Consider the following 27939-nt stretch of genomic DNA (forward strand, 5'->3'; position numbering starts at 1 on the left):
AACAGCAGCTTTGGTTTATGTAAGTTTCTGTAAATCAGTTTTCCTCCCCTTCAAGAAGCTAAGCACAAAATCAAGCATACAGCAAGCTCTTATGAAAAACAGCTGGTCTTAAACAGCACAAATTTGTTCAGCTCTTCTCTGCATGGCATTAGCACTGAACCCTGTTGACAAATGGAACCAGAGGCACTGGTACTGACTGCACTTCACCACTGATTATTTTAGCAGAAATATCATACTACTTAAGGATTATGAGGAGCCCTGGCCTGCAGCCAGAACTCTGGAACACTAGCCAGAACTAAATACCACTTGTCTCCCTCTCTTTCTGATCCCTAACTGAAATTTACATTGTCTTTGCTCAAGCTGACAGATTTCTCTATCCACCTGGCAGGATATACAGAAAAACATAAATGAGAAAATGTATTAAATATGTCACGACATGGTCACTGCTGAGAACAGTGTTCAAAAAGTTTTTTTATTTAATTCAAATGGGCAATTGGAAGCATGACACATCCCTCTTGTTGCAAGGATATTCTTTTTATCTCATAGCTACTTATTATCTGCTTTTTCTCTCTGAAGCTATGGTTTGCTGAGGCCAAAAGCATGCACAAGTCCAGAAACCAACTTGCCTCAGAAATTAGTTTTCATTAAATGCTGACTTTTAAAAGACTTTATTCTTAAATGCTGTTAGCAAGTCAAGACTGGGTGCTGAATAACATAACCATATACTCTGGTACTAGTTCCAGTAATAAACACACCTAAAATATTTACCAGTACAGCCAGCATTTATATCACTCATCAAGTAAGTTTTATAAATAGACTATTAATTAAAAAATTGTAACGAAATGGTTGTGTGTTCTTGATCACAAGTATACACATTTACAATCAACTATCAAATGAAGAAAATAGTTGACTGTTCCTGCCCTTAACACCTGTTGCTATTTCCTTAATCAAGTCCATGGAAATTAATATGCTGATGATTGAAGTCTTCTGACTCAGCCTCACACAAACCTGAACAAAATATTGAGCTATTCTAGGAATGTAATGCACTAAAAAGGAAAAAAAAATTATAAAAGAAAGCTTGCTAGGTAAATTACATTATGAATACCATTCATTTTTATTCAATTGCATATCCACAGCCAAAATGCCTGCATGTGACTTTGCAGTTAACCAAATTAAAGTGAAAAAAGTGTCAAGTCATCCACACATCACTGAACGTGTTTCACTTTCCTTCCATCCTGTCGTTTTTCTCACCTCCAAACATTTCTACTTTTGTGTTTTACCTATGATTTTCATCATTCCTATATAACAACCCTTGACAAATTTCTATTTCAGCACTGACAAAGTGTGTTAAAAGTACTGTTAAAAATATAGTCATATGCATCAGCTCAGAGGTATTCGCTATTCAGAAAATATACAATTTATTAAATTTACCCACGATGTTCCATTCAATCTCTGGGCTTAACGCAGACACAAATCCCACCATCTGCACTACTAAAGGTTCCTACAGCAGATCTGCCATGTTAGCCTCTCTCCCAGATAAAACACAGCACACAAAGGCCTCGATCTTTTCAAAGTACGCTATAAATAACCACATTCGTTTCATACCTCTCGTGAACGCAGTTTCAAGAGATCATTCCCCTGTTCGCGAATTTAAAGGGCCATAAGGACACTGCGCCGCCGTGGGCAGACTGAAAGTGACATTCGGCCGTGCCGCGGTGCCAAAGGTCCGCGCTCCCCGGGGAAAGCCGCTCGGTGCCCCGAGACCGAGCGGGCTCTGGGAGGAGTTATACCCACCTGTTTTGCATAGAGGGGCCAGGAAACAGCGGACAAGAGAGAAAAGGAACTAAAGGCACCTCAGGTCACTGACTGATTAAATTCAAGCCGGTCTTTTGGTTATTGAGACGAGAAGCCAACTCTCCCAGAACAGCGGCACCGGCGCCCCCGTCCCCGCTGCGCTCCCGCCCGGCCGCGCCGTCCGGCAGCAGCGCTGTTCCCGCAGCCAGAGCTGCGCCTTCGCCGGGAGCCCCGTTAGGAGCGACGGCGGGACCGCCGGGAGCGCGCAGCGGCACGGAGCGGCACGGAGCGGGGCCCCGGGCGGAGCCGCCCGGCGCCGGAGGCGGCTCCCCCCTCACAGCGCGGGTGCAGGCACGGGCCGGCTGCGGCGGGTGCCGCACTCCTCGCCACAACTCTTCACTTCCTCTGCGCCGAGAGCTGCTCTTCCTCCTTCCCCCCACCCTCCCAAAACGCTGCTCGGCCCCGGGCCGGCCCACAGTGGGGGCACCGCCGCCGCCCCCTGACAGGCCTGGGGCCAGGGGTGCCCGGGCGCCGCTTACCGCCGCAGACTGTGCTTGCCGCAGGGAAGTGCCCTCGGCGGGCAGCGGCCGCGGGCTGCCAGGCGCGCCCGGGCACCTCCCGCGCGGGGAGGCGGGCGGGGCCGGTAACGGGCGCCGGGCCGGGCCAGGGGCTGCCCGCCCGCCGCCTCCTGCGCTGCCCACCGCCTCCTGCACTGCCCGCTGCCTCCTGCTACTCGCCGCTGCCCACCGCCTCCTGCACTGCCCACCGCCTCCTGCCACTCGCTGCTGCCCGCCCGCCGCCTCCTCTGCCCTGCCCGCTACCCGGCCCGCCCCTACCTGCCGGCGGGCCGGGACGAGGAGGGAGCCGCGCCGCACACCCGGCCGGGCCGCTCGCCAGCGCGGGGAAAATAGCAACAGGCGGCGGGTCCCGGCCCCGGGGGGCGGACGGCACGGCGACAGAGGGACGCTCCTGTCGCGACAGCGGGCAGCTGAAGCCTCCTCCCCTGGCCCGTGAAGTTCCTCTCGAAGAGCATTTCGGCGGCGCTGCCCCTTGTGTCTGGCACAGCCTCTGATCTCCTGCGGGAAGCGTGTCCTTGTCGCCTTGCAGTAGTGTGCGGATGGCGGGGTCAGCTGAAGTGGCGAGCGAAGCCGGCGAGCGAAGCTGCCTCACCAAGCCGGAGCTGGCCCGGCTCACCAAGCCGGAGCTCGCCCGGCTCTCGAGCTCTGAAGCGGTCAAGTCCCCACTCGGATGTGAGCCCAGCCCTGGCCGCAGGGCACCCTTTTGGGAGCTTACCTGAGTCACCTCGATGGCTTCCTCAAAGAAACCACACTTGCATATGCATAAAGTCATTTTAAGAGTAGGTATTAGTTGGTCTTCCAGTTGCCAGAAATGATAAGGCATGAATGGATTCAGAGACTCAATTATACTTCTCTGCAAGTGGAGAAGATTAAGGCATCCTACATCCCCGTTGTGCAAACCACTTCTGCACTCAATTAATTTTCAATTTCAACTGCTACTTCTTGTCAGTAAGACTGATTTTCTTACTTTTACTCCTGTGCACATTTGTAGAATCAGAGCTTTTTACAGGAAATCTGCTCTTGTTGCTGTGAGGGAAGCAATCAAGCAGTTAAATGCAAGCACGATGTTGCCCCAGATTATGAAAAACAAGTCAGATTTTGGTATTCAAGCACATCCCCTACTTGCAAAATGTAGATACACACGTAGATACAAAATCCATTGTGTCTCCATGACCTTAGGCATCTGGGTGTACTTCCTGGTACAGTAAATTACTGCTTTGCTGGAAAGTGAATTGAGGCGTGTAAGTAGCAGCTCACCCAAAGAGCTTATTGCCAGCCTGTGCTCAGGTCAAGGCTGCCTGCTTCCACTTCAGACATGGGAATTGGTACGAGTGCCTCTTGATTTTTGGTGTCACCTTTATGGTCCTTGGAAAGAGGAATGCCATTTCCTTGGAATCAGTTTTTAAAACGTTTCAGCTAAGGACAATAATCTTACTCAGTTATTACCCAATATGAGTACCTGAGTCAAGAATGCCCTTTTGCTCATTTTAAGCCTGTCTGAGCATTATATACCTCTGGTAACCATGTTCTAGCAGAGGGTGAACTGCGGTTCCCACCCAGACAGCTCCAGCAATGCTGCTGAGGCTCATGCGTTCCCAAATTACCAGCCAATGATCTTAGGAAGATTTTTTACTGCTTCACTGTTGCTTTTCAAAAAATGTAATGAAACAGAGAACAAGACTATTTCTCGCTTTTTGGAAAATCCTTGCACAATAGAAGTCAATACTAGAGTGTCACAATTAGAAATACTTTCTTCATTCTCTTCTTTGATACTGGGAAAGAAATCAGCCCCAGAACGTTCAGCCTGCCTGCAATGAATGTTACCTAATCATCACCTGTCAAACTACTTTGGACAGTATTCCTTCTCTGTTTTCTGATGAAACTCTTACTTAAGTAGGGGCAATAAAAAAGAACCACAATGAGTTTTTTATGTTCCAGTCCCTAAAAATTAAGCACTTTTATGTGTTCCAGGGACTGGGATCCCAGTATTCATGTGAAAGCTATGAGCACCAGACTTTCTAAAAATTTTCTGTTTTCTGAAAGAGTAAATCTCTGTTCTTTTTTCTTTCACAGGTTAGATTTTTCTTTAGAGTAGCATAGTAACTAAAGCATTTACCACCACATTAACTTCCTCAGACTGAGGAGGAAAATCAAGTGCTTTCCATATCCTGCAAGCATGATGTAAAAATAACACCAGTTTAACCATTTTCTCTTTGTCCAGTCACGTTCTAAAAAAATGCAAGGAAAACCCCACCACTGCCTTTTGTACAGAACCTGAAATTACAGGCTTGTATGGAGCACTCTGTGAGAATGTGGGTAATGAAGCTTCTTTTGCAGGTTAAGGACCAGAGGTATCTACTCACTTGGTCTCAGCTGGGGTAGGATTGTAGAGCAATATAAATTCAGGCTGAATGTGCCAGGCCATGAGTGAGGGCAGAACTTGGTGCTGTACCCTTTGGAGTACCATAAAGAAACAGGAAGTTTCCACCCAAGATGCTTTCAGAGTTCAAGTTGCTCCATAGCTGGGCAGCAGCTGAGCAGTAATGTTTTTGGATTGTGAATTTGAAGACAGGTACTTATATTGTGTTTCAGTTGCCTTGTAAGCTTCTGCTTTTCCCTCTGTTACCCATAATAATGATTTTCAGTTGTTATTATATAAAGGGCTTTTTTGTGAGCATTTCAGATGTCGTGTAAATTTGTTTAGTACATTATTAAGGGGTGTTACTAACTGTTTTGCAGTGCTTTGACTTAGGAAGCTCTGGATGAAGTACTACATTCTTATCCAATGACATTGTATCTCCAGATGCTATTTATATATAACCTCAATTCACAAACAAAATTTGCACAACTGTTATTATAGCACATTTATCTACTGCATATGCTGTAGGAATACATGCCAGTGACATTAATTAGTGATTATCTTTGTAGACAAGAGGCTTTCTATTATCACTGATGAGTAGTCAAGGAGTTGAGCTACTGTTACAGACCCTGCCTGCTGCCATCTCTATTTTTGAGCATTTCAGATGTCATCATGATTAATTCCCTCTCTCTTTCATTCCCATACATACTTTTGATTACTTACTAGTGTTTATGTGAGTATTTTAAGCTTCTCCTTTTTGTCTGGAAGCTGCTGCTTCTATGCAATCATCTATATTACAGTTTATTTAGGTGGGTGTTAGGATATAATTGGAGAGTTTAATAGTCTCATCCTATAATTCACAATGTTCTGATGGTCCATGACCTCATTTCAGTTACCTGGCAATTGCTATAGAGCAGAGTGATGTTGGCTTCTACTTGGAAGTTGATCAGAAATACTAATACCATGATGAATGTATATCTTACATAGTTCATAAATGTACAGGGGAGACAAGCAATTCAGCTTAATTACTTTTGATTAGTTTTGTATGTAGAGACAGGAAACTGTTTTACTGGTGATTACTTTTATTTACAATTAATTAGATATACATATGGCATCCAGATGCCTTCAGCATCAGAATCCCAAAAATCCCCAAACTTGTTAATACTTATGCTGGTGGCTAACAACTGTTAATTTAATATCATTTTAATGTTGCAATTCACAGTGATTGTTAATCAAGGACATAAGATTTGCTTGTTGGTGGTGTGTGAAAATAAAACCCATGACCACTGGAATTTTTAAAAGGGTAAGCAAAGAGAAAAACTTTATTTACAGAAACTTTGTGGGTGAATCAGTTACATATTTAAGCACACATGTACAAAATGAAAATAAAGCTTCTTATATAATAAAGCTTCTTTTAGAATTAATTCCAGTTAACCTGTATGATTTGTTGTATATAGCAAAATTATTAAATAAATCCTTCTGCAACTCAATACTTGGCTATCATAACAATACTTTTACATAATATGCTGTGTCCTAAGTTCATAGTACTTAGATAAAATGTATTTACTTCCTTCCAGCCAAACTGTTCCAATGCATCCCTGAATTTTAATTTCTTCAGTAAATTTTATGATTCTGGGACTTGTAAAAAACTAATAACCTTCAAGTGAAGTCCACTGGTCTACTCTTAAAGCACTACTGTTTTAGGGTTTTCTTTTGGCAGAGTTTTGAGTACTGTGCTAATTCTTCTCAGTCTTTCCCTCTAGCCCCATAGGCCTGATCCCCTATAGGATCAATATTTGTAACTGTCACAGGAATTGTGCTTCCATCTGTTATAAAAAGCAGGTTAATTTTACATGTTTTTGGGAATGTAGGGATGTATCTTGCTCTAGAAACAGCCAAGAATTCCCTTACACCCAAGTTCAGTCTGGGCTGCAAGCACTTTTTATTCCAGTCATGGCAATTCCCATTTCTGGATAAAATACTAGCACACCTGCTCCCAGTTCAAGGCTGCTTTTTTACAAACTACATTTGTCTGTGTTTTATTATCTGTCTTGGGACTAATAATGTCTAAGTAGGCTTCATAATCTTACACAACACTTTAATGGAAGAATTAGACCAGCTCTGAAGAAACTGTAGCTTAACACCCATTCTGACTTGCAATACTAACTTCTCTCTTTGTCATACTCTTGCTGCCTTTGTTTTGATTCTTTATTTCAGTTCTAGATCCTCTTTCTCTAATGCAAGACAAGGTTAATAAAGACTTTCGCAATAACAAGTTTTCTCTTGTAATTTTGTAGTTTGTTGTAATTGCTCAAGCAGCTTGAAGAACCACTGTGGGTTTGACTATTTTTTTTGTTGTGCCCCACACCCCAAAGTTGTGAACTTCTGTCTGGAATAGAGACAGGAATGAAGCAAGAAAATTCCCTGACCTTAGGAAGACAAAACGATAAAGATCAGGTCATCATCCTCTGTCTGTACTGTTTCTGAGGATGCTCTAAAGCCATCCTAAGGATGTTTCAGTATACATGAGCACATTTCAAGTCTCACTTCCAAACTTCTAACATTATCTAAATCCAAATCCAGGTTTGGCATATAAAGGCACATGGAAAATATGCCTCTCTAGTCTATGGAGATGTTAAGCTAAATACATTAAAAAATTCAGGACCTGTCATCCTCCACCTTCAAGGCTTCCCCATGAATTCAGTAAAGCATCCTTTATTATATTCTGCACTAAAAGAAATGTGAGCCCTCCCAATAAAAATGAAAATAAAAGGAATTATGAAATGGTTTTGGTGTAATGGTACCCTTTAAAAATCACCTAGTTCAACTTCCCTACATGAAGCAGGGGCACCTTCCACTAGATCAGATTGCTCAAAGCTGCATCCAACCTGGCCTTGAACACTTTTGCTGGGCAACTTCTTCCATGTCTCACCCCCCTCAGTATAAAAAAAAAAATCTTTCCTTGTATCCAATTAAATCTATCCTCTTTCACTTTAAAACTGTTTCCCCATGTCCTGTCACTACAGTCCCTGGTAAAAAGTGTGTTTCATATAAGCCCCCTTTATATATTGAAAGATCTCACAGCCTCCTCTACAGGCTGAGCAACCCCAGCCCTGTCAGCCTCTTTTCCCAGCACAGGTATTCTAACCCTCTGACTGTTTTCATGACCTTCCTCTGGACCTGCTCTAACAGCTTCACATTGTTCCTGTGCTGGGATGCAGCACTCCAAGAGGGCTTTCATAAGAGCAGAGTGGAGGGAGAGAATCATCTGCCAAGGCTGCAGGCTTGTGCAGACCCACAAAGCTTCTCCAGCCCTGGGTGTAGCTCATCAAAGCCCAAATTGAAGGCACTGCCCCAGCCTGCCTCCTGAAGAACCATTCCTCTGTGCCTTCAAGCAAGGAGGAAGCCAGAAGCAGATCCTTCATGCTGGGATAGTGCTTTTTATCGTGCCAATGTCCCCCCTTACAACACAGCTGGCTCAGGCACAAAAACTCCCCTCCAGAAAAGTACTGGGACATGCACATGGAGGCTTGAAGGTATTATATTCTTCTGGGGCATATTTCACTTCTTCTATGGGGCATAATTCACTCAACTAGGCTGACTAGAGAGGCCACTGTCATGTCTTAGAAGGTGTCATAAAAGATCCAAAGATCCCTGAAGCACCTCCAGACTCATTTCTGAGGCCTCTCACCACAGACTGCACATGATCTGCACTGGTACATCAGACTGTGTAAAAATTCCTCTCCTTCCACTTTCCCCAGGGCTGCCTCCCTGTATCCAGCTGCACAACTGCTGCAATCTTCAAGTTGCACTGAAAATAACAAGCACAGAGGACTTGAATTTTGGGAGGATAATCAAGCTTAGACGTTTTGCATTTATAAGACGTACGTAGCTATGGTTGTGACTATTACTGCTACACTGATATCCAAAGCAAATACTGAAAATGCAGAAAAGCCCCATATTAAAGTCAACTGGCAACCTCCAAAAAACCCCCTCAGGCTTTGCAACCACAGACAGGAGCATACAATGAAATTGAAACTTCTGCTCTAAATCAGACATGCACCAAGTCATGGCAGCAGTGTGAGAGGCTCCAAAACCAGGCTACGCATTCAACTAATTATGCTTAGTTCAGTGGCAAAAAGAAGTATGTCGATATACCAATCTTCATGGTGTTCAAAGACAGTTTAGTACACTTTGTATTCCTTGCCTGGAATATTATATATAGTCCCATAGCAAATAGATATTGAACAAATTTGCTGTAACTTTCTTTTTTCTTTGGGCCAAAATCCCTAGGAAAGATCACTACTTCTGAATCATCTGCCCCAGGTTTGTCAGTGTCTCACCACAGGATTTAAATACTTCCTGTTAACAAAAGAACTTCCTTTGCAAATCTAAACCTAGACAAAGTTGCATAGTGTTATCAGATTATATGCACACAAAACAAATAAGTCACCACAAAACAGGCTGTTTCAGATATCAGAATATTACTTATATTTAATTAAAACAAGTTTTCATTGAAATACATTTGCAATCAACTTTTAGTTCATAAAGCTTTTAGTTCTGACTGGGTTTTTTTGGTCCATTAAGAGTAAAGGTACTACTTTCCTTCCAAAATAAGATACTAGAACCAAGAGTACCCAAAATAACTCTTAAAAGCAGAAGTCTTTATAGTCAGAGTTCTCAGATGTTTGGTCCTAAAAAACCTTAACTTCTTAAATAATGCAACTTCTAATTCTGCAAAAGCCAATCAAGGTAGTAATTTTGCTATTTTACTCAGTCTTTCGTTGAAGTTTGTTTTTTTCTGGTTGAAAGAAGTGTTTTTCAAGAGCATTGACCAATTCATCTAGCTCTTTCTTCAGCTGTTCAACATCACTGGAAAACAAAAATCACACAAACACAGAAAACAGTGAAACAATGGAAAAGCTAAAAGATATAGTTTTAGTGTGAAGAATTTTTATATGTGGCATTGCTTTAGACAAACATTTAATATTAATGCTAGAAGTCGATATATTTGAGTTCTTATGGCAATCCACTGATGTTCACTTCCAACTGATATGCATGAAGGCTATGAAGAAACAGAACTCCACAATATAATCTAAAGTAGTATGACAAATTTGAGTTCAGAAGACCATCCATTACTAAATCTAAGTGACTAGAAGTGTAATTTTTATACCTGTAGCAGTATTCTTAGATGACTTTTCATCTGTGAAAAAGTATTACTTTCATTATATAAGTTAATAATTATCTTTAAGATTGTATGATTTCCAAGGCTACTGGTTAAGGATATAATTGCTAAACATGAAAGGATCTGAAATATATTAGAACACTTTATATTTGATTGAATATTTTTAAAGCAACTATGTACGTAAAAAAGGGGTGAAAATATTTGCATTTATTTAAGGCAAAATGTTTTTCCTGATACTGCTTTCACTGAATGTAAAACCAAGTGCAAAGTAATTTCAGTGACAAGAATGTGTCAACAAATTTTGCAGAGCTGAAGCTTTATACAAATACATTCACTAAAATGACTTCAGTAATATTATTTGACCATGGAGAGCTCTTATTTCTCTAAAACAATACCAAAAAGCCACACAGACTCTGTTACACCAAATGTACTGCTGTAAGTGACAATACCTGTTCCCAGGGGGTGCACAAAGTTCAGAATAGTATTTGATCTTGGGTTCCGTCCCACTGGTTCTCATTGTGGCCACTCCTCCATTAGCAAAAGTGAATGTTATCATTTGGCTGCTTTTACTAGTAGGAAGTATCTAGAAATATTAAGAATATTTTTTTAAAAAACTTGGGAAGAGACTATATATAAAACCATGACTTGATGTTAGCTAGTATGACAAAAGTATCAGCTAAAATGACAGTTTAGATCTGTTTTCTTCAACCTTGTGGTCTTGAGACCACAACGACAGCCTTGCCCTCAGCCTGGAATCTGGTAGAACTGCATCACTGCTAGGTAGCTCATTTCAAAGGTAGACAATTTTTTACTGCTAATAGAAGTTAAGCTGTCATGGCATTTCCCAGGAGGAAAGGAAATGGAGATTGTGGAGAAACAAAATCCAAAGCCACATCTTCATAGACAGTTTAACTTGCACTCACAAGAGAACAATGCAGATTGCTGTAGCAAGGCAGCAAGATCCTCCTACTGCCCTTCACAAAACTGCCATCTTGGAGAGAAAAACACACCACAAAGCCTAACAAATAACCCAACACCCTCTTGGCTTCCCTTCCTCTCACCAAGGCATAACAATTGTCACCAATCTAAGTTGTTTTATGACTCAGTATGTAAGTATGTTTAGTGTTTCTCCACAGAATAGTCTATTTATGTGTATATACATATGATTTACATGAATTTAGAAAGATACTTACAGCCTTTTGATCTGGCTGGCTGCTGTCATACCCAGTAGTCAGATCCCTTATTCCAGAAACTTTAAATCTACCACAAGATTTTGGATATGTATTTTTTCCATCAAAATTTCTGAGGTTGTCAAAAAGCTGTTGGATAACTTTAGGATCATGGCAGATGAAATACGAAGCTTTGGTAATATGGAAGCCGTATCTGTGAAGATGCAACATTAGTGAATCCAGGAAGCAATGTCCTAAGAGTTCAACATCAGACATATCATACAACCTTCCAAAAAGCAACACTATACTTATGCTCATCCAGCTGATGCATCAGTTCTTGCCCTTACAACTTTAAAAAGGTCAAAGCAGCTTAATTATCCCATTTTACATACTTCAAATAAACTTCTCCGCAGATGTCTTTTATTTTTAATTATGAAAACTGAGAAAGTTTACAGCAACACCAGAAGAAAAAAGGATCCCATTACTGCCTTGAAGTGCTCTAACCACCATAGGAAAGGAAGAGATTACATCTAATAGCTTCTTTGAGTGGATTCCAGCTGACCTTTTCTAAGTAAAACAAATTCTAGACTGGCTTTTCCAATCACACTTCCTTGAAGTGTCTCTACTAAGCATTAAAGTAGAAGTGTTTTTACTAAACCAAACGGTTCTGAACACTGTCTCTCTACCTCACCTGTTTGCTGCCAGGTAATGTGATACAAAGACAAATGACCTGGTAACAATGACTTTTCAAAATATCATGTTGTTGAGAAACATACAAGCCTGGACTGGTTGCTCAAGTGAGCTCCTGCTACAGATCAAGACTTGATAAATATCCCTGATGGCAGTGAAAATCTGAGGTGCAGAATCTTCATTAGTACTAGGATGTTCACACTAGAAATCTGAATGCCTTCTTAAATAGGGTTATGTTTATACCTAAATGGACATCTTGAAGGTTAATAGTGGTTAAATTAGTCTTAAGAATTCAGTAAGGGAATTAACAAAACCTATCCTGTATCTGAAAGAAGTGATAAGCCTACTAGGATAACGTCCTTTTCTTATCTGCATTTACTTCGAGACAGATTCCCCTTGTACATTTCCAAAATAAAAAAGAGAGTTTCTTCTGCTTCAACTCACAAGGCAAATCTGACAAAAAAGTAAAGTAGTAAGAAGTAGAAAACTGCAACCCTGTATTAGCCACAAAGGAAAAAAAAAAAAAAAAATCAAACACATGCAAAACACCCCCCCAAAACAAAGCAAGAACCCTCCTTCCAGCTCATTATCAAACAACAGTTTAATAGGGCAGATTTGTATCCTTCCGTCTGTCTGTAGCTTTGTCACAAAGAGTGACCATGTGCAGTGACATCTTACAGACTGCTTCTATGCTGAAGCAGCTCTGAGTCCTTTTCAGTGGCTATGCACACAGCAGCACTGTGGCACAGCTCAATTCTACTCAGGCAAATACTCTGAGGTCAATCTGAAGCAGGTGTTTACTGTATTAGTATTTAAAAAAATATAAAAAAACCCCAAGCCAGAGGCTGAATATTCAATTCTTGAATATGTACTTCCAGCTAGTAGCATTTAAGGGAATTCTCACATCAGATGCTGTATCTGCTGCTCTAGGTATGAATTCCTACTTCATGCTTTTCTATCACACCATTTATCTATGCAGTGTAAGCAAGTCTTTGCCACTTGATTCCTTCCTAAAGAGACAATGAAACAAGCATGGCACACAAATGAGAACTCAGGATTGGCAAAACAAGCAGCACAAAGGCTGGAGTTTTCCAGTCTCTTTGCAGATTCCACACTCCCTTGTTAGTGTGTACGAAGAGCTGGAGAGTATCAAACAGCCTGGCTGCTCCCTCCTTTAAAACAAACAACACAAAACCTCCACAAAACCCACTCCCTGCCTCATGAAATCCAATATTCATCTTTGCCATTGATTTCTTTGAACCCATTAAAAAAGAAAAGTAGTGCCTCATATGAAATGCTCTCAGAGGGGTACCCAGCTGTATATAGCCAAGAGTAATGGCCAGTCACAGCACTTCTGCATAATCAGCTCAAATCTCATTAATCAGGAGCAGAAAGAGAAAAAGAGAACCAAAACTCAACAACAATAATCTATCAAAAAGAAAAAAAGATAGAATAATACAATAAAAAGCCTAACTTTAGAGCCAACTAGAATTAATTTAATCATAAGCAGCCCTGCAAGGACAGAAGCTGGCTTCTATGCATAGCATAAATAAGCCAGAGGTACTTAGACCCATTCAGTCATCAACATTTTTGAGTGTCTGGCTCATTTAAGCAGGAAGAAGCACTATAATCTCTACAGCTCAGCAAAACAGCTACCCAATCTTCTGTAAAAGGACCCAAGTGCAGAACTTCCCAAAACAAAAAAACCTTTCAGGCAAGTGAAGAAAAACACCACCAAGATCTCATTACTAATAGAGAAGTAGTAAGGTAGTTATTATTATATTTAAAATACCTTAAAACAACAGAAGACAATGTCATAAATATATTCACATCCACAAGACAGGAACACTTTCTGAAGAATACTATTACAGAATTGTCTTAATAGTACAATAATTCACATTTTATTTCTTTATAAACTATAGGTTTCTACTGAGTCCCTATTAACCCCAGTATGTGAAATTGAGAAAATCTGAAAATTAAAAAAATTAGAATTGAACTCACTCATCATAGACAGCTTTGAGCTGCTGAGACAAAGACAAATTCCTGGTTGCCAAAAAGCTGGCCATCTCTGCAGTTATAACAGCAGCACTGACACCATCTTTATCCAGAACAGCAGGACAGCACATATACCCTGAACAAGGAACGTTAGATATAATTAGACACAATTTAAACAGGAAATAGGAAGAGGAGGGAAGGTTAGCCAAACATCTTTGAAAGGAGAAATGCATATTACCATAGTACAGACATTTTAGAGTCAAACCAAAAGTAGAAAAAAAATGTATCTTCTAATCAGTGTTAATTTTAATAAGCAAGGTATTCAATGGAATTTCAAGACAGATTTGCAGCATATCAGTGCCACATGCTCCCAGGTCTTTATGAAGCCTTCTAGAAAAAGAAGTGCCACACTGCAGAAACAATGCAAGTATAGCATTGTCTCAAATGTGATTAACTTATACGGTAGTGTAAGGTAACACTGATAATTATGTGTGAAATTAGCCACCTTTTCTCTAGTTTTCAGGTATTAAGATACTTAAAGAGCATTAGAGCTTTACAATTTTCTCCTCATGAATTCATAATTTTCATTTGTGGCTTTCAACCATGGCTTTCCAGTTCACAAATGTAATTTGGGGTAGTTTTTATTTTATTCTCATTTACACTAAACTTAAATCTGTTAGGTAAAAAAGCTCAAGTTCATGTCTGAAAATGTGTTTTTTTCTTGTTTTTAAAAAAAGTTTATGCAGAACTTGCAGTCCAAATCTGCACAGCCATGCTACTGTACATATATATTCCTTTGTGCTAAGCAGAGATACAAAGGTTTTTAAAACTAGTATAAATTAGCAAAATAGATAATTATCTGCTACTAACTGGAAATACACCCATTGTATTGAGGACACCCTTTTATTATCATTTTAACCTTTTTTTACATTTAACTTCATTACTGGGATGCTAACAGAGCACTGGCAAAGGCTGCCCAGAGAAATTGTAGGATATCCTTCCCTGGAGAGATTCAAGAACCATCTGGGTCCAATCCTGTGTAACATGCACTAGGACACCTTGCTTGGGCAGGAATGTTGGACCAAATGACCTCCAACATTCTGTGACTCTCTGCAATTCTGTCACATTTTGTAGTAGTTCAATTTTCACTATTTTGCAAGATATGAAAGCAATTCTGTCTCTTACCTATAGCCTCCTCAAATGCAAAAAGAACAGCTTTCCCCTGGTCCATGAGCTGTTTGGCACGGTTGCCCATCCACTTGAAACCTGTCAGTGTTTCCTACAGCAGAGAGGAGAAATCAAAGGCATTAAAAAGAAAAGTGATGTTTTACGAACATATGACATTTCATAGGAAAGATACTAAAAGAACATGGAATAATGTGCAACATGTTGCTTACCTCAAAGTGAAAACCTTCCTTTAGTGCAATTGCTCTCAGGATTTTGGAAGAAACAGTACTGGATAACATGTAGACATCTTTAATGGCACGAGCATCCCTACTGTTATTTTTCCAGCAAGTGAAGATCCACCAGCCTAAAAGAGCTCCTAGTTCATTTCCAGAAAACACCTTCCATTCACCACTACAGGCAAAGAAATATTAGAAAGTACATGACATCAAAGGATAATAGTGGGGGTTAAAAAAATAATCTACTGGTTCTTTTATGAAGGAATATTAACAAATAAACCACTGCCTTGGAATTCCACATAATAGTAACAAGGTATCATGTGCTCATAAGGAACAAACAAAAAAACTCCTTCCCCAAAGCATTCTGAAACTCTTACCTTTCTTCTCCATCATACACATAAGCTTTTGCAGTTATCCAAAGATGAAACAGTAGTATTTCCAACACATTTTAAGTAAAATAAAAATGTTCAGCATACAAATTATAAACTCAGTGATTAAGACAAGCACAGAGACACAAAAATACAGTTCTCAAGTGATCAGTATTTTTAGTTGACCTAGTGACAAATACTTTTAATTTAATCACAAATACATCAATTAGTCATTGGGAAGACTGGAAAAAAAATCTTAAATGGGTTTAAAAGATTAATATTGATGAATTGCTAGAACAGGAAAAAAAAAATGAAGAAAAAAAGAAAGACAAATGTCAAAATTGCCAAAAAAATTCCCAGTCACAAAAGGCGACAGAGACACTTCCAGACTGACAAAACTAAGACCTACAGAAACAGTACCTGTTGTGAAAGAGAAGCAGACTCAGTCTCCTGCATTTATTGATGCCAACAGGCACAAAGCAATGCACAGCTTAGTGTAAGAGTGCTGAGAGAGTGTGCTCTACAGGAGGTTCTGTCAAAGAAGAAGTACAGATACTGTAGAAGCCTATATTAATATTTGATTAGTGCATGAAAAGCTAGGGCAGAAGTCTGAGAAGACACAGGACTGGAAGTTAGGAGACAGCTGAGACTGGCTAAACAACGAGCGTAGAGGCAGCAGAATGAGAGATCACACTCTCACTGGTAGTGGATGCAATAAACTAACACCCCTCTTCAAGATTCTGGGAGCTCAGAGTTTTCAGACAAAAAGCAGGAGTGATTTTGCATTCTTGTTTTAACCCACCATAACTAGCATAATCTGAAACTTTTTATACCTTTTCTCAATGCTGAATTGCCAACTGAGGCTGGCACAGACCAAAACCATTGAAATAAGAACCTTCCAACTAACACTGTCCAAGATACAGCTGAGTGTCCACAAAAGACCACTCTCCTTCCAAAGGCAGAGAAATCTTCTGAGTTCATGCTGTGAGGCTAATGAATTTAAAAACATCCCAAAACCCCAAAGAAAATACTGCTACTTTTAAAGCTACTACTTCAGCTTTTTTGGTTATCTGTTGAGCAAAATGGATATTTGCACTATATCCTTTAACCGGACTTTTGAAATTTTTGAAAATCTAACTGATGCAGATTCAACTATTTAATTCATCCACAACCACTGAGGACATCTAGCAGATGCCCATATCAGGTCTTGGGTACCAAAGACTGATGCCCATATCAGGTCTTGGGTACCAAAGACTGTTGCCATAATTTTACATCCTTCTTCTGGCTCTAATGCTCAGGGAATTCATATATGCTAGCCCAGCAGCAGATTTTTTTTTCTGCTCCTAAGTTGAAAACCTTGAAGCTTATTTTCACTGAGGATTTACAGTTTATAACTGGTCAGATTAGCTTCTGCTTTATCGAGGAAGATAAAGGACAAACACCACTATTTGTAGATATGATACCAAGGGCTTGAACTTCAGCACTTGGTATCATATTTTCACTTTCTTTTATCAATCAGATAAAACCACAATACAGAAATGTAAACAATTGTAGAAGTGCAGGATATCAGAGGGCATGAAATAAGAAGACAGCCATATTGAGACAGAACTATAGGTTACATTGCACAAATATGAACAATTTATTTTCAGCCCCTGACTGAGCAAGTTTCCCTTTTGTGATCCACTTCTTTGACTGGGTATGCAAAGATAAAAAATGCATATATAGGTGGTTCTTGAAGGGGAGAGTACAAATCACACCACTGAGAAGTACCAAACTGTGAAAAACTTTAAGGTGAAATGCAAATACATAACATTATGTAAAGAAGTGGGAAATTGAGCAAGAGAAGCCCAGATCATCTAATGTTTGGTTTAACAGAATTTCAGAAAGAAGATACTCTTATTAAAGAACAAGATATTATCAGGGAACAATACAAATTCTCCCAAATCCAAGTTATTGTTTAATAAACCTTGAATGAAAAAGTGTTTATCAGTTGTACCCAAAAAAAATTTAACTGAAAACCTACCTTTGAAAAAGTATAGCACAACAACAATTCACATGCTTCTATGAATGCCTAAACAGCTACAAGTGTCAACTATTTATTCCGGCTTCTGTACACTGTCTAACATTGATCATTATTTCATATCCTGCCTTTACTGTGGTCTGCTTCATACAGTCTTCTCACATTTCTGTGTGTTTTCAATCAAAAAAATTATTACTGTGACTATTCTTCCTCTGCAACACAAGTAGCAAGAATTCTCCAAATGAGCCTAACCTTGAGAGTAAAAAAGGTCAATGGTTTGCATTACTTAATTACCATACCTCTCTTGTTTCTCTGCCACTGCCAGTCGATCAGCATCAGGATCATTTGCTAAAATGATTCTTGCCCCATCTTTTTCAGCCAAAGCAAAAGACAATGTCTGGAAATGTGGCAAGCAGGACCAGATGAGTATTAATATTCCCAAATAATATTTTCACTTTCTTTATAGGTTTTAATTCATTTTCCCAATTTATTGAATCTCAAACACCCAAAATCATTATGTGTCTCTCAAAAACCACAAAAACTTCTAGCCTGGCAGCAGAAAAACATAGTCAGGACATTTAACTTCACCTACATCATTCCACTACTGCAGCCCAACTTAAAAGCTACCTAGATTTAATGGGATCCTTCAATAATAAAGTGTAACAGAAATAGTAGCAGAAATTCTAACCACCTGTCATGACTTCTCCTGCCCTCTCCTGGTGTTGTGTCAGAACAAAAGAGTAGAAGCCTTCCAAAAAGATATAAGATTTTTATTATTATTTTATTTTTTTAAAGTAACTATCACTTTGTCCCATGTGCAGAACCTGCTCATTCCATTAGAGAACAAAGTATTTGAAAGTTACAGCTGATTACTACCTGACTGGTTCAAAGAGGGTTATGTCAATGAAAGGATACCAGCTAACTCTTCACTAAATGTAAGGCTATGAAACAGATTAAAAATTGACCCTCTACCAGTATCTACAGCTGTGACTTCTGGCAAAAAGGAAACCACTGAAAGACATCACAACTATTAAAAAAAATCAAATCTATTTACCAGAACACCTTTGCCTTCCTCAGGATTTGGATACTTCACTGTGGGAAAGTCTGGATCAGGATCTTTCTGCTCCGGAACAGCAAAAGGAGGGCTAAGATCAAATGCCTTGAAAGCCAACTGCACAAATTTATGTCCTACGCCATGCACAGAAGTATGAACAAATTTCAGGTTTGTTTCCTTGTTGATGTTCCTGAAATAAAACAGGAAACAGTAAACTTGGACATGGGAGACTGTTCTGCACAAAACTGACTATGTTTGGAAACAGATACAACTCAGTATTCTATATCACTGTTAAAATTATGAATTAAAGGAGGTCAGATTTTAAAAGCAATGGCTTGAAATCATTGGCTTAGCCTCATTTTTCAACAATATGAGTCACTCTTGGCATCCAATATCCTAGTATGTGCAAATCACTGGAGTAAGAAAGTATAGTCTACACATCCCAAAGAAGTTGAGTGAAAAACAAATACAACTGACTAAAGAGGCTCTTCATTCCCAACTCTGGCATTTAAACCCCCAAAGACTATGAACACAGTGAGTCAACAGCAGCCTGCCCAATTTGAGCACACTCATTTTAAAGAAAAAAGTGATGGGCATACCTAAAATCATGCAAACTCCTAGGGAGACATTTAATTCCAATTCTAAAAAGCAGTATAACAGCCCCAGCTTTTTAGTAACTCCTGACTGTTTTTAGCAAAACTAAGAACATGGTTACTGGTGGTCAAAATTTCTACATAAAATAAGCAGATCTAAAAGGTTGATAACTCCTCTACTACATAAATCAACCCTAACCATTCACCAAAAGAAACATTCACTACATTTTGCTAAATAATGATTTTTACTGAGCAAGTGACAGGAGTAGGCTGTTGTAAGGCACCCACAGGTACCAGGAGCATAAGCAAGGCTGGAATGACAGAGCAAGACCTTCTTGTCCAGAAATGGCTTAAAAAACTGCCTCTCTGAGAATCTTGTTTTAAGGCTGGTGGGGCATCCATGCCATGTCCACTTCCAGCAGCCTCAGTCTTGCTTGGATTATGCATGGTCATGAAAATACTGGGAGCTATCACCAGATATTTGGTCACTCTGCTGGGTTAGACTTCTCTGAGGACAGCTTTATGAACTGGCTTATGACACCACCACACAGCTGCCAGTGCAACCCCAAAAGATGACAAAAAGGCACAGGCAGAAGTGGGTCACGGCAGGATTGTGGCCACCCTCACTTCCATCAATTTGAACTGCCCTGCTAACATACTAGAGGGAATATCCTGTATTCTTTAAGGAAGTAACAGGAGTCACCTGTAAAAGCATTGTTTCTGTATGTCTTTGAAGTACTCCTTATTGACCATGGCATATGGATCATGAAGCAGTGGGCTGCTATCAATCAGTTTGTCATCCCAAGCCTGAGGCCACGGTTCTTGGTTCTCCTCAATAGCCTGAGAAATTCCTTTGTCATGAGGGGAAATTATCTGAGCACCGTTTTCCCAGTAAACCTAAATAAAAAATAGGTAAGTGAGTATTTGATCATAAATCTTGTAAGATAGTTTTGTTATGCTTTTTGTTGGTTAAGGTACAGTACATCCACTAAAGTATTACAGTAAATTAGGCTTAGGTATACCCAAAGTATCCTGTTAATATTCTCAGCTTTTCTTCTCACATCCCATTTTTATTCTATTAAAAAAAACAGCTTAATCTTATCAAAAGATATCAAGATCCATAATGAAACACAAAACAATGCCCAATCATTTACTGAGAAAACTTCCATTTTTGTATTTTGCAAACAGTCTGTATATGACTGCCCAGCTACTGTGACTGGTGCACAGGCAATTCAGCTGTGGTTTTTTCAGTGCATAGCAGATTACAATGGCATCCTGCCTTCTAGAGCAAAGATTTTAATTATCTTATTAGTTTAACATGACACTAGCTTTAAATACATAGAAGAGATGGAGAGACTAGTAATTAATTAAGTCTATACCATGATAGGAACTATATATAATTGCATTGGTTTCTCTACATGGAAAAAAAGAGCCAGAAAATAGTTCACATTAGAATACCTTGTAACCATTGTCTTGTTTTGGATTATGGGAAGCAGTAACCATAATTCCAGCACAAAGCTTCAGATGAGTTACTGTGTATGGCTGTAACAAGAGAAAGTTACTTGAAGTAGAATGTGCAACACATTATATTTCTTCTCGTGCATAGATAATACTTCATAGTATGAAAATTAAGATGTGATTCCTACACACTGACTCCCTAAAGCAGAAGCTAAATACGACTTGTTCCACCAGACTTCATGTGGCACAACTTTACCCTTGTTCTTTTCTTGTGCATTTTTCCATTTATATGTTATTAATGTTTAGCCCTTGTTTTTTCTTGTGCATTTTCCCATTTATATGTTATTAATATTCCAGATGCTTTGTGAATCTCTAGTGCCTTTCCAGAAGGAAGCCAGATGCCTGTGTTCCCTACTGTGGAATGACTTGAGGTACCCAAGGCCTTAGAGGTGCCATGTCTGTTGGGGTAATGACACAAATCAGCATGGGGCAGAGAACTGCAGCTCAAGCAGTCTCATCCTGTCTTTTGGGAGTAGCCACTCCATCAGGGTTCAGAAGATAATTGTTTTGGAGAGAGCTCTTATCAATTAGCTCAAAAGAGATGGAGTGAATTAAAAATCAAAGGTTCTTCATGAACACAGGTCCAATTTGTGTTTACTCCTGGCTATTTAATACTGAAATGCAATCAACTGCAGTTCTTGCAACACCACTTTAAACTACACTATGAAGAATTTGACCCTAAATCTTCAAAAAATTGTATCAGTGTAAGAATGCTATGCAGAAAGTCTATACCACTGTGTTCTGTTTGCAATGCTCACTGGAGCAACTGGTATAGGGAGAAATTATTGCTTTTGGGACAGGGGCCAAGAGCAGGACTTTTCTGTGCTGCTCTGGAGACACCTGGTGTTCTGATGGGGGCATCGTGGACACAATTCAACAACCCTTCTGACAAAACATCACTGTACTCCAACAACTTGCTATTTTGGATTCAATACCTGCCCTTGGCCCCTCTTCCCCTCAAAACCAAAAGTACAAATAGCCAAATGTGAGACTCCACAGGAATCCACTCACACTCCACATCATCCCTTCTTTTCCTATGGATGTTGTAAACTATATATAGTTAAATAAGTACAAGACTCTCTGCAGGAAGAGCTTAAAAAGTAAGAACTGGTTTGTGTAGTTATCCTAATTTAAGTAATGCAAGGTATCTGACAGAATTTGTGTACATTTAAAGCAGATAATGTAATAAAAAGAGATAATAAAAAAACCTACCACAAAGGGAGTTGGTATTATATCAGAGAATAGATAAACTGGAACTCCCTGACTGATGAAGGTATTGGCAGCAAGTCTTGCAAACCTAAACAGGAAGAAAAGATACCTAGGGAATATATTCATTTTCTTGCCTACTAGTTTCCTAGAAGTCACAGCTTTCCCTCCCACCCTAATGCAATTACAAAATCCCAACAAAAACACCATCACTTATCAATATATCTCAATTATTGTACATACCCAATTTAAATGTGTTCCCTCACTATTCCCAAAAGACAAAGCACAACACTAAGAACTGCTTTGGCATTACAAGTATGTAAGAATACTGTAAATCCCACACATTAATTCACTTTATAGAAAGAAAATACAATTGAAGTAGATATAAATCCATCATGAATCACACAAGGTATCTACAAAACACAAAACCTAAGAAGTACCTTTTGCTACTACCTCCACTGGAAAGATGAGCACGAGCATCAAACCCAATCACAACTCCTCTCTTTTTCAGGTCACTGAAATTCTTCTCGAGGTATCTGCAAAATCCCTTAAGACAACAACAAATCCACCTCATTAACCCAATCTTGATGTTTAATTTATCATCACATTAAGATAATTGCTAAGATGCTGATGTCTTAGGAAGCTGAGCACACATAGCATCTCACTCTGCAATTCAGCTTGTCCAAGACCAATAAACACCAAGAAAACCTTCAAATCAATATTGCAAATCCGGACAGCATTTAAATACTTTTTAAAATATCAGAATCAACTCCAAAAAGGAACAAGTAACACAATTAGTCTTAATTGCAGGTTTTGAGAAATGATTCAGCTGTCATAGGTCTCACGTGAGGAAGAGAACAGCTGGCCAGCATTTCAGGTTTTTAACCAAATCTCACCCTTAATAATGGCATCTCTTTAGCACATGATACATCACCACTCCAGGCTGCAGCTATTCAAGGTTGTGGGTTTTTTCCCCAAGTAGATCTGCTTTAGGATCCATGTATGTATACACAGCCCCTATGTAAAACCATGTCTAGCACACACAAAGCATAACCAAATGTTGGCTACCTTTGGGGTTTTTGTAGTTGTTACAGCAGCACTAACTGTTGCACTTGAGCTTAAATGCAGCTGTGTGTACATTAAATTGCAAAATCAAATATGGAAAGTAACTTCTTTTAATGGTTTAATAGCTTCTCTCTGCTTGTTTTCAGACAGCATGCAGCTAATAATTATAATTTAAATTACTTCTAAAAACTGGAAGAATAGGAGAGAACTTGTACTTCCATAGAATACTCATTTGCATGCCATAAATCAGGCTCTTCCATTCATATACACAACCAGTTAAGTGAGATAAAGTGCTGAACACAATACCTGGGTTGTCTGGATAATAGTCAAGTCATTCATGTGGGAAATCCCTGCTCCCATGGCAGCTCTGAGCCCTGCTGTGCCAAACTCCATCCGTGAGCCAAAGTATTTCTGCAGTTCTCCGGCATTTCCTTCCGCAAGCAATTGTTTCACGATTGCAGAAGTTTTTGGATTCTGTTGATACAAAATTCAGATATTCTAAATGAGGTTTTGTTCGTTTTAACAGAACTGACTTTCTGTCCCAATCTCTGGGTTTCAGTATCAAAACATGGCACACAACTTCAAGAACAGCATCAGTCTGTCTTCTTAATTTTAAATGCTGTCTTCTTAATTTTAAATCAGGACAAACTCAAGTATTACTTACTTTACATTTATCTCCTTAAGTGAACGTGCTACCTGGACAGCAGTGTGTATATATCTCCCACAACCTGGGATGTTAAAAGACTTCCAAAATGTCTATTTTAATGTTTTCTATTTTTAAAAACAAAACAAACAAAAGACAGCACTTCCACAATTCAGAGAATTGTTCCTCATCACAAGAACTACACTAAACATTTAAGAAAGTAAGGTAAACTAATTATTAAGAAATATTTGTTATTTCTATAGCACTACATGTAGAGTTTAAAACAAATTAAACCATAACCTTGTCCCAAGACTGGCTAGCACCAGAGGTAGCAGCAAAACTAAGCAGACTGGGCAGAAGATAATTTCCAACACGTTTGCAGGTAATGCTTGTAAAAATAAACATAACCCCAGGATGAAAGCCTAGAAACTACAGACAAACTCCTAAATAAAATTACTCAAGAGTGGCAACAAAAAGGCCAAGAGACCTTGAGAACAGTGAGGAGTTTCTAACTTTCACTGCTTTTCTTGATATATTGCTTCCACAGATTCTCTATTGTTAATTACTCTTTTTGCTTCCAGACTTAGGGAATTAGCAAAGTCCTGTATGCCTCAACTTTTCAATGTAATAACATGAGACTTGTGAACTTCAGTATGTGATTTCTTGAGAGCCTAGGAGCCAAGAGGACAGATGGCAGGTAGCAGACTCCTGACAACATGATTACCTGAGAGGCAGCAGGTTACTCACTGCATGAGTGCACACTCATTACTCTGGAGTACAAAGATTTTCATTTCCAAAAGGACACAAACTTTGATTTCTAGGCAATTAAATGAACTCATAAAAGTCATAGACTTTACTATTTCCTGGATGACCTAGGTATGCTTACAGCAAGGGAAAGCATATCATTCTAGGCAAAAAAAGGAAAAAAATGAAATATAAAACCATATATCTTCCGTAGATTCAGAAAATGCTGCAAACACACAGAGCAGTAGGCATGTGATTAAGTTTGCATACAAAGGTATAAACATTCTGCACATCAAACGAAGACCAGAGTCAGGATGTCCTAACCACTGACCTGTGCACCCACTGCCACAGGACAAACAACATAATTTAAATACACACTGGAAAAGCTAAAGAACCTTTAGTGCTAATGAGCAGACTGCATAATGGAGAATAAACTACAGAATTAAAAAAAAAATTCAGCTTCTTGAGTGCAATAAACAATTAGGTACCCCAGAATTACTGATCTCCAGTGCAAAAATGGCCAATTTACCAGTCCAAGAATGTTGTCACTGACACTTCCTTGCAGGCAGCTTGACACAATTACCTATTATTATTGAGTAATTATATTGTGTAAGAATAAATATAATTCTATGTTGTTATAGAATATATAGGGCAGCATAACTGAGTCCAGGCTGCTTACAAGTTGACGTCAAGTTTTTGCCTTAACATCAGGCCTATGTCTCAAAGGTAAAGCCTGGATGACACCATTTGCATCCAGTTTTGTACACTGCCTAAAAACCTTTTAATTTCTCTGTGTGAGCTTTGTGCATGAGTCATCTCTTAATACTGAAAGGAGCATGCTTTTGGGTAGATACCACACACATTTCTACAGCTGTTTGACAGACTAGAAGCTGCAATGCCAATGCAGAAGGACATCAGGGGCATCCTGCAGTTCTCATAGCCAAGGAGTTTTTTGTTTGTTGTTGTTAGTGGAATTTCCCAGGATTGGCATCTACTGTGAAACTAGAGGGATTCTCCAGTTTTTAAAGTCTGGTTAAATGTCTATGTCCAAATGGCTGCTCAAGTCTTAAGAGTTTCAGTCCAGATGATTTTCTAAATTGAAAACTTGATTGCATTAATTTAACTGTTCCCCACTGCCTGCCTCCACCCCACACCAAATAATGGTAACAGCCAGGCCAAGTGTGTTCAATATGGCAGAAGGATTTTTCCAGAACTACTGTTATCAGTGTTAATGGCTATTCTCTCCCAAGAATTTGCCTAATTTTTTCTTTTGTGGAGAACATTATGATGACATTGTACACAGCTAAGTAAAAAGGTAATGTTTGTTTTGGCTTTTTCTTCTGCTTAAAAAAACTCTCCACAGCATCTCTACCAAAGAAGGACCAAATTGTATCAGAAGGATGAAGTGCTAGCTTTCCTCTCTGATTCTCTCAGCTTTTTCTGCTCTCAAATTAAACAGATATGAGTATGGGAGTACCATTTTCTGTGAATACAGTGGCAGATGATTTAATACCAAGATAATAACCACTAGTGCAATTAGCTTGAACATCACCTGGCAACACTCGAGTTATTTACTTTAATCTACACTACAGGAAGGCCCAAAGAGTTATCATCAGTAGAGGAGTCTCCACAAGGTTTTACAAGAGAGGAAAAACTTCTGACTAAACAGATTTTATTTTTACTAAAACCAGAAGCTACCTTCCATTCATAATTCTATGACTGATAATAGAAAGAATGAAAAATATGCTATTACTGTAATGAACAAAATGATGCAAACAGCCTGGTAACAAGCACAGTAATTGCCATGTAGGTAGAAACTTCCAGTTAGGTCAGCAGGACTGCCATCAGCCATAAGGACCTGCTCTTGCAATTATTTTGTAAGAAACGTGGCGCTTATCATCATTAAATATTAACCCATCTCTGCAAGTCAAAAAGGAACTTTTTTTTTATATCAGAGTAAATGGACAAGGGTTACATCTGATTTTTCTGTTGCTCAATAGAAACATGCAACAGCTCTCTGAGAAATTAAAATACTTCATGATTTTTGAGCAATCAGCAATGGGTATTGCACACTAGTCAATTATTACTTTGACAAAGACGCAAGTGCTAACAGAGGGCTAAACTTGCAAAAGTAAAGATGTTATAAGGGATACTGCATTAGATTTCCAGAGGGTTTAGCAAAATAATCAGAATCAACAGTTGAAAAGCAAGTTATTACACAGGAGACAGGAATACAACTAATGCTGGTCAGGGAAGCTATGTAAATAAGAGGTTCTAAAACCAAACTATTTTCTCAAATTTAATTAAACTGGGAAAAAAAGGCACAAAAGCTTATTGTCATTTGATGTGTTGCATTAGCATTTCTGAAAAGAGGATTGGTTTGGCACTGCTCTATCACTAATAAAACCAGAACTGAGTAACTGGTTGGTTAATCAGTTTACTGATTTTAATGAAGAATCACAACAAGCTCAAGGTACTTCTAATGACATCCTTTAGAACTTGGAAAAATACTAAAGAAGAGAATTAATGTATGTTTCCACTGATATTTTTGAAATAAGCAGAAGATGCCTTACCAAACAGGTATGTGTGCTGCACAAAACTCAGAGGGCATTGAGTGCTCAGCCTGGGGGAGTCAATTAGAGACTGAAGACAGGCAATGGCCAGTGAGTTCCATACAGCCAAATCAACAAATTATATGAAAAGGGACATGACATGAAAACTGCAAACCAAATGTGCCAATAGAGGCCTGCATCTCAGCGAGACCAGCAGCAGCAAGCAACTCTATGACCATTTCCAGAACACCACTATGGCGAGATATTTCTTTAGGTATGTGGAAAACAGAAGCACACAGAAGATTTTACTTCTGCATATCGTGCTGTCAAAACCAAAGGTAAGTCTCAACAGGAAGGGAAATAACACCTGAAAAACACAGGACTGACAGCCTCTATATATCCAAGTGTTTTTGAAGTGAGCTCCCATGTCCTTTGGGATCGATATTTTAGGAATTTGAAGGTACCAGGAGGTTTTGAAGAGTGAGAGACAGGAACACGACAATGTACGCTGGTCTTTAATAATTTAAGTGTACCAGCTGCCCTGCGACTGAAGTGGTTCGGAACAATAGAGGCGCTTTTGAAAAAGGCGCTCAGTGCAGCTAAGAGCCAGACTGAGAGACCAGCCGGGGTGTTTCCAAACGAGAGCAGCGGCGGCCCGGCAGGTGACGGAGCCGCAGCACCGGACGGGGGCCCCGCAGCCCCAGCCCCGCCGCGGGACGGGAGGGGATGCCCGGAGCGGCGGAGGGAGAGCGCCCCTTTCTCAGAGAGCTCTGAAAGCAGAGCCAGAGGAGCAAACAGGCGCTTTCACCGCACCCCAATCCGGCACAGTGCAACAGCCGGGCGTCACGCCGCGCCGCCGACCCCTCTGCAGCCCGCACCCCCACGGCCCCCGCCGTGCCTCACCTTGTCCCACAGCAGCCACTGCTCGGCCGCGCGGCGCAGCGCGTCATCCCCCGCCGAGCCCCGCGCTGCCATCCCGCTCCGACCGAGCCGCCGCCACCGC

General features: G+C 39.8%; 1 protein-coding gene across 1 annotated transcript; it reads right to left on the reverse strand.

Annotated features, from left to right (window-relative positions):
• Positions 1–9198: 9198 nt before the first annotated feature.
• On the reverse strand, positions 9199–27936 carry PGM2 (phosphoglucomutase 2). Its single transcript, XM_058025115.1, has 14 exons — positions 27840–27936; positions 23304–23471; positions 22373–22479; positions 21939–22023; positions 20667–20750; positions 19912–20105; positions 18616–18805; positions 17861–17958; positions 15168–15348; positions 14956–15049; positions 13777–13906; positions 11110–11299; positions 10366–10499; positions 9199–9603 (listed from the first exon to the last, which is right to left on the reverse strand). The coding sequence occupies exons 1-14, from the start codon at positions 27909–27911 to the stop codon at positions 9501–9503; spliced, it is 1830 nt and encodes a 609-aa protein (XP_057881098.1). The 5' UTR covers positions 27912–27936; the 3' UTR covers positions 9199–9500.
• Positions 27937–27939: the final 3 nt, after the last annotated feature.

The sequence above is a fragment of the Melospiza georgiana genome, chromosome 5 (genome assembly GCF_028018845.1).
Source record: "Melospiza georgiana isolate bMelGeo1 chromosome 5, bMelGeo1.pri, whole genome shotgun sequence".
NCBI lineage: Eukaryota > Metazoa > Chordata > Aves > Passeriformes > Passerellidae > Melospiza > Melospiza georgiana.

Bases quoted from the DNA above. Each gene is read 5' to 3' on its own strand.
- PGM2 (XM_058025115.1), bottom strand. From the start codon at position 27,911: ATGGCAGCGCGGGGCTCGGCGGGGGATGACGCGCTGCGCCGCGCGGCC. The intron at 15,050-15,167 runs GTAAGCAACATG...TCTCTGCTGTAG, and splicing joins AGGAAGGTTTTCACTTTGAG to GAAACACTGACAGGTTTCAA. The intron at 10,500-11,109 runs GTAAGTATCTTT...TAATATTTCTAG, and splicing joins GCCAGCCAGATCAAAAGGCT to ATACTTCCTACTAGTAAAAG.